This window comes from Erithacus rubecula, assembly GCF_903797595.1.
Source record: "Erithacus rubecula genome assembly, chromosome: 1".
Lineage (NCBI taxonomy): Eukaryota > Metazoa > Chordata > Aves > Passeriformes > Muscicapidae > Erithacus > Erithacus rubecula.
In genome coordinates, this window is record NC_136658.1 from 23,452,215 (window position 1) to 23,470,366 (window position 18,152).

The 18,152-nt window shown below is 39.4% G+C and overlaps 1 protein-coding gene across 5 annotated transcripts in view; it reads left to right on the forward strand.

Annotated features, from left to right (window-relative positions):
* Positions 1-18,152, forward strand: part of SLC22A15 (solute carrier family 22 member 15) — a 41,879-nt gene that overhangs the window by 17,030 nt on the left and 6,697 nt on the right. For 3 of the 5 annotated variants that reach the window (XM_079305558.1, XM_079305560.1, XM_079305559.1), the window contains exons 2-10: positions 4,866-5,078; positions 7,218-7,350; positions 8,358-8,522; positions 9,540-9,669; positions 11,340-11,555; positions 12,891-13,031; positions 13,606-13,691; positions 15,172-15,292; positions 16,149-16,221. In XM_079305558.1, coding sequence (XP_079161684.1) covers positions 4,866-5,078; positions 7,218-7,350; positions 8,358-8,522; positions 9,540-9,669; positions 11,340-11,555; positions 12,891-13,031; positions 13,606-13,691; positions 15,172-15,292; positions 16,149-16,221 — 1,278 coding nt within the window. The remainder of the gene's footprint in view (positions 1-4,865; positions 5,079-7,217; positions 7,351-8,357; positions 8,523-9,539; positions 9,670-11,339; positions 11,556-12,890; positions 13,032-13,605; positions 13,692-15,171; positions 15,293-16,148; positions 16,222-18,152) is intronic. The other 2 variants (XM_079305562.1, XM_079305561.1) reach the window with 1 other exon arrangement.

Genomic DNA, 18,152 nt, shown 5'->3' on the forward strand with positions numbered 1-18,152 from the left:
CACACACTCTACTGGAATAGAATGAGTTAGGTCCTAGCGAGGATTGTGGTCCCCTTCCCCAACTGAGCGAGGATCGCGGTCCCCTTCCCAGGTCCTAGCGAGAACTGCGATTCCCTTCCCCAACTGAGTTAGCGAGGATCGAGGTCCCCTTCCCTAACTGAGTCAGGTCCTAGCACGGATCGCGGTCCCCTTCCCTAACAAAGTTAAACTGGGATAGAGCCGGTCTCTAGCCGGGCCCCGGTCGTCCCCTCCCTCTACTCTTCCCACTTGTCAGTGGGAGTTGGGTAAGGTCCCAGCGGGGCCCGGATACCCCTTCCTAAACCCTCGTCCCTGGGGGCTCGGTCACAGCTGGGCTCCGGCTGCCCCTTCCTGCACCCCCCCTCTTACACAATATCGGGTCCTAGCGAGGGTCTCCCCCCCTTCCCCAACCAAGTCCTGGGTCCTAGTGAGGGTCTTCCCCCTTCCCCAGCTTTGGGCCTAAGCCCCAAGGAGACACCTCTTTCACACTCTAGGCCTTAGTAGACCTCACTCGCTTCCCCCTTTTCCCGGCCGGCCCCCTCGCGGGAATCCGGAACCGCGGTACTCAGGGGTCCTCACTCGCTTCGGGGTCTGAGCTGCCAGTCCCCATCTCATTCACACCACACTCGCTCGCCTCCCGTGCCCGCCGCCGCTCTCCTTACCGGCGCTCCCAGCGTTGTCCTGGTCCCGCGCTGCTCCGGGTCCGGGGTGGCCAGCTGGCCCAGAGGGTCTCTTCGGGGTGGCGCCATCCCCTCCGATGTCCTCTTCTGGGTGTGGCTCCTCCCGGTCAAGCCCCCAAATAATTGTAGTAAACGGAGCAGGGCCAAAGCCGTTATTAAATAGCAGCTCTTTTATTGAAGAATTGGGGGGGGGTCGCCAGGGACCGACACCTGTTGCTGCTTGCTTAGGCGACGCTGGAAGGAGGTTCCTGTGCAGTCCTGTCCAAGGGCAGGAAAGGGAGTTCCAACCTCACAGGCACGTCCAGAACTCCATTTGGGCTCGTTGGTCCAGGGGTGCCACTCTTCTCAACAGCTCCTTAGTTCATGGGTAGTTAGGACTTCCACTGAAGAGGTGTTTCTTGGGAACTCTGGAAACTTTGCATATGGGGCAGTGTCTTTTGATTGACAGGGGGCAGCAGCAGGCAGGCCGGAAGCGAAGTGAGGGACAGGGCAGAAGTAGGAAGTGATTGAACTAGAACTGGGATTGTTTGGGAAAATACAAACAGATGGCCAACTTGGGGATACAGAACATGCATATCAAGAACAGTAAGTTGCTTAACATTTTATCAGAGGGGACAACTCTTAAAACTATTTGTAACCCTTAATTTTATGGCTGCTGAACCTATTTACCTCAAAGGGGCTCTCAGGCAAAGATGTGGGAATTAGAAATTACATTTTTTTACTGGGAAAGTAGAAAATACAAAAAAAACCCAAGCAACATAATCCCAACCCTGACAGAGTCAGAATAGAACCTGACACCCCATCAGTCAGGGTGTTGGTAGCAGTCTGATCAAATGGTGGCTACAGTCCTCCTGCAGTGGCAGGTGTGGTTCAACTGAAGCAGTGCTCCTGTAGAAGGGTGCAGCCTTCCTCCAGAAGTCCGGGAATGGTGTAGAAAGGTCCGGCTTTTCCTCTGGAATCCAGTGGAGAAATGGATAACTTGCAGTTCAAAAGCTCTGTTTTTATCTAGGTAGGAAGACTTGGTTCCTCTCCCTGGCTGGAGCATCTCCCAATGGGATGATGTAATTTTATTAGTCGTACAGTAGGACTTAATGTGCCAGCAGCAGATGATATCTTCCCAGAGGCAGGATGGGTTGTCAAAAAGATAAAGGTGATTGCCCCATCTTGTCTTAAAGATGGCCCATTAGCAAACAATAGTGCCATGGAGATAAGGTATCACTGCCCCACTCAACTTTCAACAGATGGTGATAGAATACACATTTTTGTCCACATCGACCTAACACAGATATTAATTTTAATTTCAAAATCTGTTAGTAAAATAACTTTAACTGGCTAACTAAAATCCCTTCTACTTAACAGGGAGTGTGAAAGTTTACACGTTTTTAAGGCGTGACCTTTCAATAAATTCCTGTGCACCACAGGCTTGTAATTTAGACTATAAAATTTTAGTCTAAAGAGAATATTAACAAACAGGGGAAACCTCAACTAACAGATCTCTGAGCATCTCAGCATCAGTGACTAGGAGCTGGTTCCTTGTCCCGTTGTGCTTGGTATTCATCTTCATTAATACAGATCAGTGCAGGGAATTTGTTAGGGAACTGTTAACATCCATATAGAGCAAATTAAAATATTTTAGGAACAGGCACTATACCCTGATGACATATATTTGACTTGCGTTAGAGAGCAAATGAAAAATGAAGGTCTTTGTTTGCAACAGTGCATGTAATGTAGCCATTTTATATTTTATATAGTTGTTTTATTACATTTCTATTTGATATGTTGCTGTTTTATTGTTCACCAGTCTGCACAAGTGTGTTACCTTTAATTGCAAACATTTCAAATTCTTAAGGGAGAAATCTTCGGGTTCATTAACAGAACTCTTACTTAAATGGAAACTTTATTTTGTAATTAAGTCTACAGCTTCCTTCATCAAGTTTTTAAAATCACTTCTAGAAAATGTTTTTAACCTTCAGAATTGTCAGTGAATTTTAGGGGATGTTTTGTGGGCTTTTTGTTTCCAAAATGAAATTAATGGGGTTTACTGTACCTCTTACCCAAAATACAAGGCAGGTGCTCACTAGGAAGGAGAGTTTTGTCAGCAGTGACTCAGTGAACTTGAGTATAGAACAATACTATTTGATAATATCAAAGCACATCTCCACCTTCATGTAGTTTGCTGATTGCATAAATAAATTGAAAATGTTTCTATCTTTGTAATATCCATAGTTGCTGCACCTACTAGGATGCTGAAGGCTGATTGTTGGGGTTTTTTTATTGAAAAAATCCTGTAGTGTTTCTTCATGTTTCTCCTGCAATCACCTATTTTTCTATTCAGTTTTCTGTAGCTGATTTCATCTAGTGCAAAAATGAAAAGCATTATGTTTTCCTTCTTGAAACCAAGTGCCTTGAGGATTTTGTTTTTGATCTACTTCAAAAATGTGTATTATTTCACAAGACAAAAGCAAGGATGTTATCACTTAGTCCTGACACATAATTGTCTGAGTGAGTCAGAGTAGAGGGATGCACCACACATCATAATTCACCTGTAATTCTCATTTCTCAGTAATTTCAAGCTGTTCTCGAGAGTATTGTATCTACACATCCCTAGCAACATGGCCACTCAGCTTTTTAAAACCTCTTTCCCCGTGTGATCTTAGTCATTGCTTTCTTTGCCATATGAGTTCTTTTACTTTTCATTGTTGTTGATCTAGAAGTTCTTTAGCTTAAATAATAACAGTTAACTGTATTTTTCCAAATTTCTTCTGATATTTGATTATTTGAATGGAAAATAGAAAGAGAAGTATTTTTAAAAAGTATTTACTGCCTGCCACTAAAGTCGCAGTTTATCATGTAGAATACAAAGAGGAGCTGATGGGAAAATTGCTTTTAGTTAATAACTTGGGGCTCTGTTTTAATTTAGTAATAATTCTTATTTAGACTTGGGTATGATTCCACCTGCTCGGCTGTTGTACAGAACAGAGAAGTATTATCTGTTGCTTGCATCAGAATTCAGAGGTCCTCAGGCTGCTTTTTTTGTACCTTTGGTTCTCCCAGTTTTGTCATTATTTGTGAAGTGGCCTTCCAAGAGAACTGGCTTCCCGTGGGTGCATTCTTCCCAAGAACATGGGGAGGAGATGCTGGGAGCAGAGCATGGGCTGTTCAGGAGATGACTAAGTAGGGTCTGAAGAATGGAGGGGCATGAATGAGGATTTTTTTATGGAGGAAGGGGTTTTTTTATTTTTTCAGGAACCACTGTGCCAAGTTACAGTTCCTCAGTGAGGGCTTAAGATGAGGCTGTTTTATTTGGAGACTGTGTAGGGTTGTAACTAGCAATGCCTTTTGTCTCTCTGAAGACTTTATGATCTATCTTCTCTTGCAGTATTTGTGCCACTTCTATGTTCAAACAGGTCTCCAACCATGGGGTTTTAAGCTGTAATTGTAATGTGACCAAGCAGCAGCAATCCAACTCTAGACCAGGCTTAAAATGTTGAGGTTTCCAACAGTTTTATTTCTTCTTTCCTAAATAAAAGCAACTATTGATCACTGTTTAGATCTTGTGCCTATTTGTAAATATGTAGGTATATAAAAAAATACACATGTGTGTTCACATGGTTGTCTCTAAGAGTAAAACAGGTCCAACAGAAGGTAGAAAGCCAGCAAAGAATTAATTTTGTCAAAACTGGAAAAGATTAGATATGAAACTATGAGGAGGAGGTCAAGTCCAAATAGTGAACAACATGGGTGAAAGGAGAGGATATAAGAGTAGTATACTTACATTAAAGAATAAGGATTTCTCCTCCTTAGTATGTCTAATAACTCCTCCTCCAGCCGTCATCTGTGCCTGCTATGGGTGTGAGTTTGGGGCTATCTGACTGAGGGAAAGGTGTTAAGAGGGGAACTTCTTTTCTCTCAAATATCCGATGCATAAAAAGTGTAAGAACCTGTTTGTTAAAGCTGTGGTTCTTCTGTGTGTGCTGTTTGGTAGGCAGGGGCTGCCAAATTATAGTAGACATGTCATGTAGATGTCATATAGACATGACATCTTGTAGTGGTAGAAGGCAAATATAAAAATAGGGTTATTTCTAATACTGATTCAATCTGGCTGTGGAGGAGACATTGCTTGGATTCAAGCTGAGCATCTCTGATGTTTTTTGTCTTTCTTGTCAGCTCTATGTGGCCACTGAAGCTATCCTCATTGCATTGGTGGGTGCAACTCCTCCCTACCACTGGGATCTCCAAGGGCTCTCAGCTAATCAGAGCCATGGCAACCATTCAGTGAGCGAGCAGAGAGCTTTTGGGGAATGGCTTCTGACTGCCAATGGCAGCGAGATGCATAAGCACATACACTTCAGCAGCAGCTTCACATCCATAGCCTCTGAGGTAAGTCTGAAATGTGTTTTGCAGCCTCATGTAAGTAGTAAATCTTACTGAAATGGTTTTGGGAGTCTCTTTGTACTGCTTTTTTTCTTGCATACTAGTGTATGTTTTGATTAGTAAATTAAATCCACTGCCTCCAGTTACAGCACAGATAATGTGCTCGTGTCTTTACTGAGCTAGCTTTATATTTCTGTGCAGATCTTGACCAACGTTCTGTTCCACCCACCACTTCCATGTGGGGGTTACGTATTGCATCCTGCAGCCTGGTTCCACACTTGAGCTGGAATCATGACATTCATTTTACTAACTTGCTCAAAATCCCTTATGGACTCTGAGCTCTTTCTGGCCATCCCCTTGCTGAGCTTCAGTGCATGTAGTGCATCCATCATACAATTAGCAAGCACTGGAGGAATTGGCTCCTGCAGTCTTTGCAATACCAGATACAAGAATGTGGACAGTGGGGTGTCAGCTGGACAAAGCAGCTCCCTCACATTCTATTCCAAAACAGGTTTTGGCTTCGCTGGCATGGTTCTGTGTTTTTAAAGTGATTTCTTTTGTGGTCTAGCCACAGTCCCTATAGGAATGATTCCAGATTCTGCGCTGATGTGTGCAGCACCTGCCCTTCCTGGGTTTGTCAGTATCTGTTAATGTCAAATTTGTTCTTTACAAGAGCCCTGAGTGTGTTGGTTACAAGGCCTGAATGTAGAGCTGAACTGTGCAGTCAACTGTAGTTGCACTTGATAGTTCATAGCTACTGTCCAGAGGTATTAATGCTATCTAAATTACTTGTGTAAAACAATTTATTGGTTAGGAGCATATTAATAAAAATGGCCAACTTTGGAGTAGTACCAAGCCATTGTGTACAGAAGACATTATTTCTTATTCTAGCAATAAAGATATAAGGCCTTCTGATATAATTTAAATTGAAAATTTAATGGATAGTGATTTCTTAAGCATTATTTAAAACACAGTAAGGTTTCCGAATTTTCACTGGGGTTTTTTCTTTTTCTGGTTGTTTTTTTTTTCAACTTGCCCAAAAATCTTTTACTCTCTTAACTTGACAAGTCAGACATCCTTGTAGAGCCTAGCATATGACAAATTTTATACAGATCTTTATGCATTTTGGTTTTGTAAATAAGTAGTGCAGATAAAAAACAAAACCTAATTGCATGGTTCTATTCTCATGCTGAGGTAGTTTATAACTGAGCTTTCAAATAATACAAGCTTTGCTGGAAAGGATATTTAATGAGATTTTGGTAGAGGAAGAGGAGATTATGAGTAGAAGATTAGAGAGTTATTGCAGGGATAATGACACAATCATTAGCTTACTAGCACAGGAAGAAAAGTTGGTTGTCACTAAAAGGAAACATTATCTCAAGGTACAAGAGGAATAGAAAAAGAAAAGAACACAAGATGTGAAATGTTTAGAATACAAAAGGAAGTAACTTTTGAAGATTGAGAGTGTGGCATATTTTCATTCTTCTGCACTTCTGTAGGGCAAAAAAATTTTGTCAAGTTCAACTTGAGATGTTAAGTCTGTAAGAATCAAACATTTCTAGATGAGCTTTGTATTTGGAATTGAAAAGAACTAGAAATGACGAAGTACACTAAAAAAGATGTATGTGTGCAGAAAACCTTACTAACCTTTCTAACGCTACCAAAGTATTGCTCGGGGACAAGACAGTTTATAAAGAGGAGCATGTGCAGGAGTATCTTCAGACATAAACCACAACTATTTTTTCACAATGTGTGTTCGACACACTGCAGTGACACAAGTCAATAAGTAGAACTGAGTCTGTTCAGGTTAACAGCTTTATGTGAAAGAAGGCAGAAAAAGGGAAAGTGGGAGAAAGCTGCAAAAATTAGAGTATGTGGGGGAAACTGTTTTTCATTTCAAAATCAAAGACTGCATTTGATTGGGAGAACTGCAATTGTTAGTATCCTGCAGTAGGTTTCGGGTGATAGCAATGGGGACTGGTGACTTACTGAATATGATGCTGTGGAGATTTATAAAGAGTTGATCTTCTTTAAAATATGTAACAACCCATCCAGCTATTAGCTGTTAACAGACTGTTTTTGGAATCTGATTAATTTGCCTTTTTGCTGGTTGTTGTTCTGTTTTTGTCTTCGCCCTCCATCCAGTGGTTTTTAATTGGCAATGCATCCTACAAAGTCAGTGCTGCCAGTTCTTTCTACTTCAGTGGTGTGTTTGTTGGAGCCATCTCCTTTGGCCAGCTGTCCGATCGCTTTGGGAGGAAGAAAGTCTATCTCACAGGTAACCCCTCAACATAATGAGTGACGTGAAGATGTCGTGTCCCTGAAGATCAGTGGCAACGGTCCAGTTTCTGCTGAGAGCTTGATACACAGCTGTAAATCATGTGCTGTGCTTGTGTTTGTTTGTTTTGGCATTTGAATATACTTGTGCCATAGAAGATGAGACAAGAAATTAGTATTTCACTGTTCAGTCACCATTTGAATTTCTGCAAGGTGTTCTGAGTTTGTGAGTCATGCCATAAGGCTTTCACTCGTGCAATGTTGTGCTCATGGGATCTCTTGCAAATTGCAATTAGTATTTTTAGTAGTTTTGTAACAGCATTCTTACCTGTATAATCTGTTAGGAGTTTGTGGCATCTTTTATCCCATCTGCATAATTTAATTTTTATGTATTTGTGAACCTCATACTGTTTTGAAACTTTCTAACTGTCCCTGGATCAAAAAACATTTGAAACTGCATGTTTTGTGTATGTATAAAGTTGTGTGTCAATGGATGAGCATGTAGAGTTTAAATAAATGATTTATGCTTTTTGTTTTTCTTTTAAGGAGCAGCACTTGTTGAAAGCACATAAAGGGGATCTGCATGCAGACCCACCATATATTGTCCCCAGTGATGTTTCTCTACTCTGGTTTCTATACACTGCTCTCTAAAAATGAGGAGAGATATTTGGTCATGTATTTAACCTGTGTCTTCTGTATCAGGGATAAATATAATGCCATCTTTAATAGGAGTCAGACAATGATTCTGATTGTATAAAAAAAATTGTCTGCTATGAACTGAATTTAAAGGTTCAAACTACAAACTAAGTATTAAAAAAGCACTCCTTCTGTGTTCCCTCCTTTTTGATACCGGCTCTAGGTATTTAAATTTCTTTCCAGACTTTTGGTGGTGGTGTTGACTATGATGGCTTAGGAGAGATGCCAGTGGGCATCAAGTAAAGATACCAGTAAATGCTTCTTTTTCTTTAGGTACCCTTCTAAAATGAAACTTTTTGCCTTATTTTCCAGGTTTTGCACTTGACATCTTGTTTGCCATTGCAAATGGATTCTCACCCTCGTATGAATTCTTTGCCGTTTCCCGATTCTTGGTAGGGATGATGAATGGTGGGATGTCACTGGTAGCCTTTGTTCTACTGAATGAGTGTGTGGGTACAGCCTACTGGGCATTAGCAGGTAAACTGCCTTTATTGCCAGAATTAATAGATTTCAATCTCACACACCACTTGAGGCACACAAAGCAGTTGCAAATTTAACCCACTTGAGGATATCTGTGATCACAGTGTTTGAACTGTGCTTATTTAATATGGGCTTTAGAAAAGCAGGGTAGATTACTTGGGGGCCATTCAGATCTCTGCATCACTCAAGTTGACAAAGATCCAGCTGAGATATCTCCCATGAATGTTACCTGCTAAATACTCATCCAAGGTTTGTCACAACCGATCTTTATTAATCAGAATGTTAGACTCTGCTAAACAGAGCTAGGTGTTCATATGCTAAATATAAATTCTTTTCTTCCTGGAAAGAAGGAAACTTCCTGGCAGTTCTTAAAAAGAAAAGTCTTTTTGTATCATAGGAGGATGACAAAACTGCTGCTCATATGTTATTTAAAAAGTTGTCCCATGTAGTAATTATCCTTAGAATTGAGAAGATACAGACCCCCTTAACTCTCCTGATTGCTAGTGTTGGATGTCCTTCACAAATGTGTGTAAACTGTACTGCTACAGCTCCAAGGTCTGATTTACAAAGACCAGGAAATGCTATACTGAGATTATTTTAAAATAGTGTCTCACAAATCAATACATACAAATGAATACTACATATTCCTAAAACCAGTTTTTCAATGTTTTGTAGTATTTTTTTTAACACATGGAAAGGCGCATACTTACGCTGCATATATACACATATCTGGAATTAGAAGACTTCTTTGTTCACAAAGCTTTGTTGGGTGTAGAGGATGTAAAAGAGTGCTTTTGGGGCTTTTATTGATCTTTGCAATTAGATGTAATGCTTCTGCTCTGCATGAATGAAGGACAGGGTGTTCTTTGGTTGAAGAGCTGTGATTCTGCCTGAATTGCTGAATGAATTTTTGCTTATGAAAAGTTAGTTCTTGTGTTGACCCTATTTGTTGAGATTTGCTAATGTTTCTTACAGAAGTGATAATGTTTTGTTATGTTTTTAATTGCATGTTAGGTTCTATTGGAGGCTTGTTCTTTGCTGTGGGAATTGCCCAGTTTGCTGTATTAGGGTATTTCATTCGTTCCTGGAGGACTCTGGCTGTTGTCGTTAATCTGGAAGGAGCAGTCGTCTTTCTCCTCTCTCTGTAAGTTGTTTTTCAAACCAAGTTCCATAAAGAAAGATGTCAAAAAAAAAAAAAAAATCAAACAAACCAAGTGCCAAACTACTAAATCAAGTTGCCTTTTTAGGATGTCATGAAATGGTGTAAATAAGGTATTTCTCTCAAGATGTACACCCTCACCCCCTTGATATGTGGTTCCTTCAAATAGAAGTGCTGCAATATTTGAGCCTGTAAGTAATACTGTACTGTGTGTGCAGTATTATTGTAGATGGGAACATCTACAAATGTCTCTAGGGTGGTAGAGAAGCATATCCTGTTCTTTAGGTGTATGTAGATGATCTAAAATGGTGTGCTATGAGACACTATAAAATACATGTTGAAAGACACAGGAATGGTTTTGTATTTATGTATTTTTAAAGAGAAGGAGCAGCATCAAAATTGCTTGCCTGTCCAATGTGACATGCAAAAGAAAAAATGGGCACCTCCCTTGATGTTTTCAAATGTGATCTTTTTGGAGATAAAAGGGTCTTTGTGAATTTCAGCACTGTAAGTTCTGTGATGCAGTGTGGTCTTCTTTCATGTTTTCTGATATCTAAATCTCAGTAACTAAAAGAGCTAAATTACTTTAGCTGCTGTTTAAACTAGATGTCTTTTCCTTTTCAACCTCTATTTCACTTCAGTAACTCTATGAATAAAACTTTTGCTCCTCGAAAAATCCACACACCCTTTCAAAGGAAGCGTTAGAACTCAGGGAGGAGTTTTTGAGGCTATTCATGAGGTGAAAGGCAGAGATGACAACTTTGGGTATTTCAAAACTTTGTGGTGATAGGGACCCTTGGGAAAAAAAAGTTTACTTTCAGATTTTTAGGTAAACATTTTAAAGTGAGTTATGCTTGTGACTTCAGAGCTGTGCTCAGAAGGTTATCTTTCTTGTAAGAAAAGGGGTTTTTTCTAAATTCCAAATTTAACACTGCCTCCCTGCTACATTGCTTAAAAATTACTCAATGTAGGAAATACTATCAGATTTTTATCCTGGGAAAGAAAATATATTCCTTTCTATGCTCTTTTTTTTTGGTGAAAACAGAATCACATTCTTTTAAACTTAGAGGAAAATTATGTATTTTAATCTGAAGCAAAAATCTTATAAAGCTTGTAGAAAAAGACTAAATTTAAAATTAGTTCTGGAAGCCTGAAAATAATAGAAAATTTGTGTAGTAGACAATGTTGGAATTACAGACCTGTCAAGTGAACAGTGCACATGAGGAGCAGGACCTTTGCACAGTTTCTGCCTTCTTGTCTACAGGAGAGAATTTGGCAAAAAGCTAAAAAATGGGAAGTGGAAGTTGGTTTTGTGGAAAATGAGAAATTGAACTAGTGAGCCATACAAAAGCATCCTGTGTTACTTGTGTGCCTCCTTAATTCTGAATTCTCCAAAGACGGGATCCTAATCATACCGTAACTTGTAAATGTTGTTTCTGTATGTATATATATGTATACACTCAGTGTAATTTCCTGGTATCTAAATTATGTATGACTTACGTTTCCTTTCGACATGCTTTGTTTCTGTCTGAGTAAGTGAATTTTCTCCTGAAGGGTTGTTTGAAAACTTTTTATACTGAAGTGCCTTATTTCTTTAGAAAAGTCCAGCCTCATAGAGAAGAAAATCCCTGAAGGGGTGTGTATGTATGTTTCAGATTCATTCCCGAGTCTCCCCGCTGGCTCTATTCCCAGGGCCGTCTGAACGAGGCAGAAGATGCCCTCTACATTATTGCAAAGAGGAACTACAAGCAGAAATGCACTTTTTCATTAAAACTCCCAGCAGAAAGGAGCTCCAGAGAGGCTGGCAGCTTTCTGGACCTATTCCGATACAGGATTCTCCTGGGACGCACCTTGATCATGATGTTCACCTGGTACTGGATATAGTTCGTAGGCCCAGCTGTACTACTGTGACCTCTTTAAGTCTTTCAGAGAATATGGTGCTGAGACTTGCCTCGTCCTACAGATTGTTAGGGACACTGTACCTAAAAAGGATCTGTTATGGTATTTAAGTATCTATTACAGTATTTCCTTAGTGCCTTTCTAGCACAAAGCCATTTTTGCAGTCCAGTTCTGAAGTGTTTAATCTCTGCATTTCTGTCTTGTGTTTTGAATCTCAAAATATTTGAGAATTACCCCTTCAGTTCTGACCCACAAGGCTGCTGAGATTAGTCACAGTGTCCTCCTCTTAGGCTCAGAGCTGTCAGTATCTCTTGACATGGATTATTCCTTGTTTTGTGTGTCCGGAGCCCATTACCAGGTGGATGGCTCACCTTGTCTAATGAGTAGGCATCGTAGGCAACAGCTCTTAAGAGGAAGTTCTGGGTGTTCCTGTAGTGAGGAGCAGGAGCCTGTGATGCTCCACTAGCAGAAATTTAACCCCAAAAGTGCCTGGTTTTTTTCCAAATACCTCGCTAGCCCTGAGGTCTTTTCACTGCTATTTAAAAAAAACCTTAGGTCTCACATGGTATGCACGTTTTTGGGCATTACTGCTCATATAGTTGCTTTTATAATGTGTATATTTGGGAAAGATATATTAGTTAAGAATAAAACAAATGTTTTTGTCAGCATACAGCGCTGAGCTATTTTTGTGTTGCTTTTCCAAGTGCTTACTGCAGAGTGAATAGTTGTTTGTTCTCTTCTTAAATGAGAATTACTGATTTGCTGCAGAATGAATTAGTGACCAGTTTCTTTCCTCTCTGTAAAGATAATTCCCTTTGCAGGGGTTAACATAAGGTTACAAAAGAAAAGATGAACAGAGTTGGAGAATGAATGAATAAAACTGAACCAGGGTGTAGAAATTAATAGAAGGTTGAAGTGTTGTTTGTACTGCTTGAGAAATTTGGTTTATGCACAATTGGAAAAACTGGATCAAAGTGTAACCTGATAAAAACGAAAGCGACAAAGACATTTCTGAAGTTTAAATAATATAGTCATGATGGTATTTTAACTTTATACTTAACTTTATGTACACTGTTTGTAAGTGTAGCCTTAAGTTTTACTCAGTAGTAAGTCAGGAATTGGGTCTTTGCTGAGACAAAATAATTTATTTGCCTAGAAGGCATCATATGCTTACAGAGAAACATTTTAGACCTATCTGCTGAAATTCTAGGTATAGTTTATAGTGTATTGTGCCAGACCAATGCATCAATTTGGCAGGCAAAGTGCCAGCTCTGATTTCACTTTTTTTCTCCTCCTGTCTTTTGCAGGTTTGTGTGCAGCTTGGTTTACTACGGTCTTACCCTTAATGTGGGTGACTTAGGTGGAAGTATTTATGCTAATTTAGCCCTGTCAGGCTTGATAGAAATCCCAGCATACCCAATCTGTATTTACTTGATTAACCAAAAATGGTAAGTATGGAATTTATTAACCCATTCAGGATTTCCTTATAACTTTTCTCAAATATAGAAGTGGATGTAGCTCAGAGGAACCTGCGCTGCCTCCAGGCTAACACTAGATAGCGTCATTCCCACTGCTACCCTGTGATCCCATCCTCGCTGCTGGGACAGAGCTAGCCTGGATCCACTCTGCTGGAGCTATCCTGTGGTCTCCTACAATAACAGTACCTGTGTGAGCAGAGCAGACATTCAGCCTTTGCCTGAACCATGATACTTCAGACAGAGTCTCTCAGTTCTTGTAGAATTTCCTCCCAGTCTCTCCTCTGTGTCTCCTGAGGAGGTTACAAATGTCACACTCAATAGGAAGCAATCCCAAATCTTGGAAATTGTCCGTCACTGTATAAAGTTGACAGTCGTTTTGTTAGGTCTGCAGCAGAAGCTTGTTTAAAAATGGTGTGAGAGGAAGTGTTGGTGTAAGATGGTATTCAGAATTCCCAACTGCAAATAAAGAGTGTGAATTCAGAGGATTCATTGCTATGCAACCCACAAACCTAATGCAAAATACAAACCTTTGTTATCTTTGCAGGTGTGGTCGGAAGCGAACGTTGAGTGCATTTCTGTTCCTGGGAGGATTGGCTTGTCTTACTGCCCTGTTTCTGCCTAAGAAGAGAGGTAAGTATTTTTTTGTTTTTGGAGTATGTGGTAAGAATTGGTAAAAGCAGCATCTTACAGCATACCAATTTGATAGCTGATGGAAGATTAGGCTCATGCCATATACGAGTCTCAATTTTTGAAGCCAGAGAAGCCAACTCAATAAAAGAATACAGTAACCTCCCTAAGAACTTAGAGAAAACTTGTTAGTAAGGTTTGGATTTGAATTTTTGCCTTTGGGTTCTGCCTTTTACTTCTGTTCATATCAGTTACTCCTTTCCAGTGTTTTTGACATAATCCCAATGAATGATATTTCTTGTGATGTCTCCAATGCCTAGATAGGTTGGTGTAAGTAGCACCCATGCAATTTGGATGTATCTCTCCAAGTAGAAGATCAGTGTCAGGAGATCTGAAGAACTAAAGTGATGGAGCAAATTTCCATCTTTCCCATACTACTTTGTAATGTTCAAGAGTAGTGTGCTTGTGGTAATCATAATGTGGCCACATTACTTACAGCTCCGAGATCATTCTGATAAACTTCTGAGCTGGAGGGTCTTAAAGAAATGTGAAATTAAACATCTTTTGTGTAAAGATGCACTCATGTTAATTTTCAGATCACATAGCAATTTTTCTTCTTAAAACCAGATAAATTCACCTATAATTTTTTGAAACCAGATAGATAAATTCACCTGGATGTATGTTATCTTTCATAAAGTAAGAGAACGTTTCAAATGCTTGAAGAGTGATTCAAGAAATTAAACGTCTATGACACAGTACAGAATGTGCTGTAGATTACAATAGGTCTAATAGATGAAGCTTTTTTTAAAGGGGTGCAACTTAAGTTTTCAAAATGATTCCAGGTGCTAGAGCATGGACACTTGGAAATATTCTGGTTTGGTTGGTACCATTCATCAAGTATTTTTTGCATATCATTCCAAACGTAAGATGTAAAAAGAGAAGACAGAACTGTGAGACCCAAGGAAATCAGCTATGTACTGAACTGCCCAAGTCAGGCAAGGGTGAAGTGCCTTGAAGTGAAAGGGCTCACTGGCCAGAAGGAAGCACCTGTCTTCTCTGCACATTAGCTCTGATTTGCCTGTTATAAGCAAATAAGCACTGGCTGCTCTGACAAACTAAGCTGGATGGGAAATTTGGTATGATTATTTACAGCATCTTCCTTTCAAAGTAATAATGTTGGAGGAATACTATCATACTATAGGAATGACAATGAATAGGACTCTTGTTTAAAAAAAAAAAGGTGCTCACATTTTAATGTATCATTTTAATGTAACATTTTAAATATATCTATTATACTCTTCCTTAACTTTGACAGAACTAATTTAGTATTCAGTTATTGGTAGACTGAAAATACTGAGTTGTAGCTTCAACTTTTAGATTCTTTACTAGATTCCTTTTCACACCATACTATTGTGTGATTGAAATCATCAAAGGTGTATTGGAATGTTCAAAAGCCTTACAAGGGTCACATTTTCTCTCTCAGATACTGGAGTGTTTGCAGTGGTCAATAGTCGCTCTCTGTCTTTGCTGGGAAAACTGGCAATCAGTGCTGCTTTTAACATTGTCTACATATACACATCAGAACTTTACCCCACAGTCATAAGGTAACACAAGTTAATTTTAAGTCTTCATTTTTCTGTTTCTCTTACATGATCATCATTTATTTCTCTTAAATTTTTTCTATTTACTGTAGTTTTTAATTTGAATTTTTCAGTTACACATAATGATTAGATGTAGTTTTACATCTGAAATTTCTTCCCTTATCTTCTCACTCCCTCTTCCATCAAATTTGCAGCATTCTCTTTAGACTAACCATATTTTTATGTAACAGTAAAATAGACCTTTAGCTGCTTGGCCTGCTTTCAACTCCCCTTCTACTAATGAGGATAACTATAGCACTGCTGCTATTTCATTTAATGAGTGCTTTATAAAACCAGACAACTCTACCATCATACATGCTTAATCAGGAACATTGAAGAGACTGATCAATAAGCTTTGTAAAAGTAACTTGATGCTTCACAGGCTGTGTATGAGCACCTGTAAGGTTTCACTCACTGGGGCAAAAATACCCCCTGCTTGTGTTGAAGCAAGCTTCTGCCATGAGGGTACATATGACGGTCAGCCACCAGTGAAACTATGTGTTTTTTTCCATGAGTGGGTAAATCTGATGATAAGAAGGATTTAAGTAAATGAATTTGGCCAGAGTTGCGGACAGAGGCAAGATGCATGAACTGGAAACACACCTGTTTTGCCTACGTGTGTATGTAAAAATTCTGAATGTAAAGGGATTTTTGCTTCATTTTAATCACAAAAGCATATTTCATTCCTGTCTTGGGATGCTTTCAGTTACATTTAACTTTTCTTTGCCAGTTAATGTACTCAGGGTCATGACTGATGAATCTTTTTCTTTGCTCAATGACACTTTTCAGAAGAATTAATGATTTTTGGTTTTTTTCATAGGAATGTTGGAATGGGTGCCTGCTCCATGTTTTCTCGTGTTGGTGGAATCATTGCGCCTTTTGTCCCTTCATTGGTTTGTCTGAACTTCCGTTACATATATTTTTGTTTTGTGGTTCTGGTGTGTCAGAGGCTTACAGAGATGGGAATGTTTGGTATAAATTTCATATATAAATTAAGATACATAAATTGCCTGTCTTAACAGTATCATGGTAGGCCAAAGGCATTGCAGTATCATCTGTGTGATTAGACAAAACCTCAGCATTATTTAATTTAGAAGATATTTTAGCTCTGTAGGAATTTCAGGACCTAGCTGGTGGATACAATAATTTCAAAGATACAATAATTTCAAAAATTTAAGATACAATAATTTCAAATCACCAAGATGATGATACCAAATTTTAAACCATGGGCAAGCAATAGCCAAAGATCCATGTGTTTAAAAGAACTACTGCATCAAAATTAAGCATATGGGCTCAATAACTCATTTTTGAGAAAATGTTTGTTTTACTGTCAGTGCACTTCATTAAATATCCGTGGGTTATAAATATCAGCAAAGCAGTTTGTCTTTCAGTAAATGAAGGTGGAGATCTGATACATGGTCAAGGCAAGATTCTGAAGAGCAAAACATGGAGGTCATACTGTTACTTTCGTGTGTTAGAGTGTTACCTGTGTGCAGGCAAAAGGTGTGCCAGCTTTTCCCAGCTGTTTGCTGAGGCCCGGTGTCAATTCCTTTAATGTGACAGTTTTCATCTCAGGTGATTTTTCTCTCTGCCATTTGCTATTTACATGTGAGTCAGAAGATTAGCAACAGGGCAGGTGAGCACAGGAAGCAATTTAATCCTCAGGACGAAGTGCTAGGCGGCTGAGAGTGTGAGCACCTCTGGGAGAAATCAGCAAAGCCAAGATTACTGCCAATCAACCATATGGATTTAATAGGCAGCTTTTATGTAGCTGTACGGGCATCCATTGTATTGTCTGCCAGACATTTGATACTGCATAAGACACAAATCTTTGATCATAATGTTTGAAGAGGTTCCATGGAAATGAAAGTAGTTCTGGTTAAATAACAAATGAACCCTGATTTGAGGAAACAAGGAATTATTTTTGTATTTTATAATTTCTGCCAGTATTATAAGGCATTTTCAGTGTCTTTTGTCTGGAGATCTCATAATAGTAAAAATAGGAGAAGTTAACTGCTGAGATAAGAGATGAAATGTTGGTCTTTTATTTGATCACACCCTATTATTTTCCTCAATTCAGAACTGCTCTCCACAATGTGAGTTTTTGAAACAAACAGCTAAACTCCTTCCCATTTTTAAAATAAGCCTTCTTTACTGTGACAACAGGGACAGGCATCAGAGGATTATAAACATTGCTGTCACAGGTGATGCCAGGAATGTCAAAGCTCAGTTGAAATTAAAACTAGCAAGGAGCATAAATAGCGATTATCATCTAGAAGAAATTCAGTGAAAACACTGATGAATGGGATGGGCATCCCATTGGTGGGTCACATAGAATAAGCTGAAATACTTGTTCTTCAGTCTTGAGAGACAAAACTTGACTCCAATACTCTGCCTATCAGCACAGCTGATGAAGCGGAAGGCCAGCAAACAGTAGGAGGAGCAATAGGTTCAGGAACACTTAGAGCTGAAAGCTTTCCATTCCAAGAGGTAAGAGTCCATGAGAATGGTTGTGATAGTGAAGCAAGTGTTCATCATCTGTCATGAACTGTTATTGTTGTGAAGGATCACTGGTAGCTGAGGGAAGAAAAAGCCTAATCCTGTGTATATCTTCAGTATCAGAAAATAGAACCTGGGTATTACAGGCTGAGCACCTCTAACTCGGTCTGTGGGAGGATTGAGACATGACTTCCCAGAGTCTGTTTATAAGCATCTGAAGGCAAGAAAGACCATTTGGATCAGTGAGCATGGATTTATTAAGGACAATTCCTTTTCAGCCAACTGGATTTGATAGTCACCCATTGATTGCAGAAAGCAATATGGA